This window comes from Dipodomys ordii, unplaced genomic scaffold (assembly GCF_000151885.1).
Source record: "Dipodomys ordii isolate 6190 unplaced genomic scaffold, Dord_2.0 Scaffold13, whole genome shotgun sequence".
In the NCBI taxonomy this organism is placed as follows: Eukaryota; Metazoa; Chordata; class Mammalia; order Rodentia; family Heteromyidae; genus Dipodomys; species Dipodomys ordii.
The window spans coordinates 17020975-17023059 of record NW_012267229.1 but is presented as its reverse complement, the minus strand read 5'-3'; the positions used below and the strand labels follow the sequence as shown (position 1 = coordinate 17023059).

General features: G+C 42.8%; 1 protein-coding gene across 1 annotated transcript in view; it reads left to right on the top strand.

Annotated features, from left to right (window-relative positions):
- Ndrg3 (NDRG family member 3) overlaps nt 1-2085 on the top strand; it is an 81669-nt gene that overhangs the window by 41447 nt on the left and 38137 nt on the right. Inside the window, exon 8 of the mRNA XM_013010696.1 lies at nt 364-450. Within this exon, the coding sequence (XP_012866150.1) occupies nt 364-450 (87 nt within the window). The remainder of the gene's footprint in view (nt 1-363; nt 451-2085) is intronic.

Below are 2085 nucleotides of genomic sequence, written 5' to 3'. Positions count from 1 at the left end.
TGCCTTGCATGCATGAGGCCCTGGGTTCGATTCCTCAGCACCACATAAGCAGAAAAAGCTGGAAGTGGTGCTGTGGCTCAAGTGATAGAGCACTAGCCTTGAGCTGAAGAGCTGAGGGACAGCACCCAGGCCCAGAGCCCACGACCAACCAACAACTATATATAGATCCCAGCAGGGCAAGGTCATTTGATAGCAGTTTGAGGACTGGCTTTAACATGCAAAGTCAGATTTCAAGAGCTGTTTTCTACCTACCTCTGTGGTCTTACACAAGAGACGAGACAAGAGGCATAAAATAAATCACTCACCTTGTCCCTGCTGTTTGGAAGACCGGTCAAAGTGGAACTGTCATATGTCTCCTTTCAGCTCAATCATCCAGAGCTTGTGGAAGGTCTTGTGCTCATTAACATTGATCCGTGTGCTAAAGGCTGGATTGACTGGGCAGCATCCAAAGTAAGTACCAAATACAGGAGTCCATTGATTTATTTCTTGGTACCTTCTAAATTTATCTAGCTTCTTTATTTTCCTTTGAGCAATATGTTCAGTTTTAAAATGAAACTAAATTATACAGCTTGATGAATGTTTACATATATATAGTATATTAAATATTTTCAGCTTTCTGAAGCATCCCCTTATGCCTTTTCCTAACTCAAACTCTGCTTCCCAGAAATAACCTTGCTCTGATCAGGTTGTCACAAATTGATCTTGCCTATTCTGAAACATCACATAATTGAGTGTATACTCTTTTGCATCTGTCTTCTTTTGCTTATCATTCCTATGAGCTTCATCTATAGTGTGTCATTCTTTTTAATTACTGTGTTATAGTTGCTACACAAAATACATTCTGTAAATATATAAGATGAGGTTATGTTATTTGATTGTTATGAAGAATGCTGCTACATGCATTTTTGTGCCTGTGAATAGACATACCTGTTGCTTTTTCTTTCTTTTCTTTTCTTTTTTTTGTCAGTCAGGGGGCTTGAACTCTGGGCCTGGGTGCTGTCCCTCAGCTCAAGGCAAACGCGCTACCACTTGAGCCACAGCACCACTTCTGGTTTTCTGATGGTTAACTGGAGATAAGTGTCTCAGGGAGCTTGGCGCCAGTGGCTCACACCTGTAAGCTTAGCTACTCAGGAGGTTGAGATCTGAGGATCTGGGTTCAAAGACAACCAGGGCAGGAAGTACATGAGACTCTTTGGGTCCAGTCATTGGGCCTGAACTCTGGGCCTGGGTGCTGTCCCTCAGCTCGTCAGCTCAAGGCTAGCGCGCTACCCTTGAGCCATAGCACCACTTCCAGCTTTTTTTTCTGCTTATGTGGTGATGAGGAATCGAACCCAGAGCCTCATGTATGCAAGGCAAGCGCTCTACCACTGAGCCACCTTCCTAGCCCACCCATGAGACTCTTATCTTCAATTAACCACCAGAAAACTGGAAGTGGTGCTGTGGCTCAAGTGTAGAGTGCTCGTTTTGAGCTGAAGAGCTGAGGAACAGTGCCCAGACCCAGAGTTCAAGCCCTACAACCAACCGAGAAAAAAAAAAAAAAAAAAAGGTCTCTGGGATTTTCCTTGCCCAGGCTGGCTTTGAACCACGATCCTCACATCTCAACCTCTTGAGTAGCTAGGATTTCAGGCTTGAGCCAGTGGCGCCAGGCTGACATACATGTTTCTTTGTGTAGGTTTACACCTAGGATTGAAACTGTTGTGTAATAAGGCATCTGCATGTCTTCCTCAGTATAGATTAGCCAGTTTTCTAAACTATTTTATTAGTTTGCATATAGTAGCATGTTCAAGTTCCAGTAGTAACTCTTCATCCTTACCAGTACTTGATACTCATTTTTATAAAGCATGAGCCATTTTATTTTGAATATTAATTTATGTGATGCATCTTCAACTCTAATATACCTTTAGTTCTTAAAGTAGGAATCTTTATTATTTATGTATTGATTTACTTATTCATTTTTTTTTTGGGGTCCGGTCATGGGCCTGAATTCTGGGCCTGGGCACTGTCCCTCAGCTCTTCAGCTCAAGGCTAGCGCTCTACCACTTGAGCCACAGCACCACTTCCGGCTTTTTTCTTTTTGCTTATGTG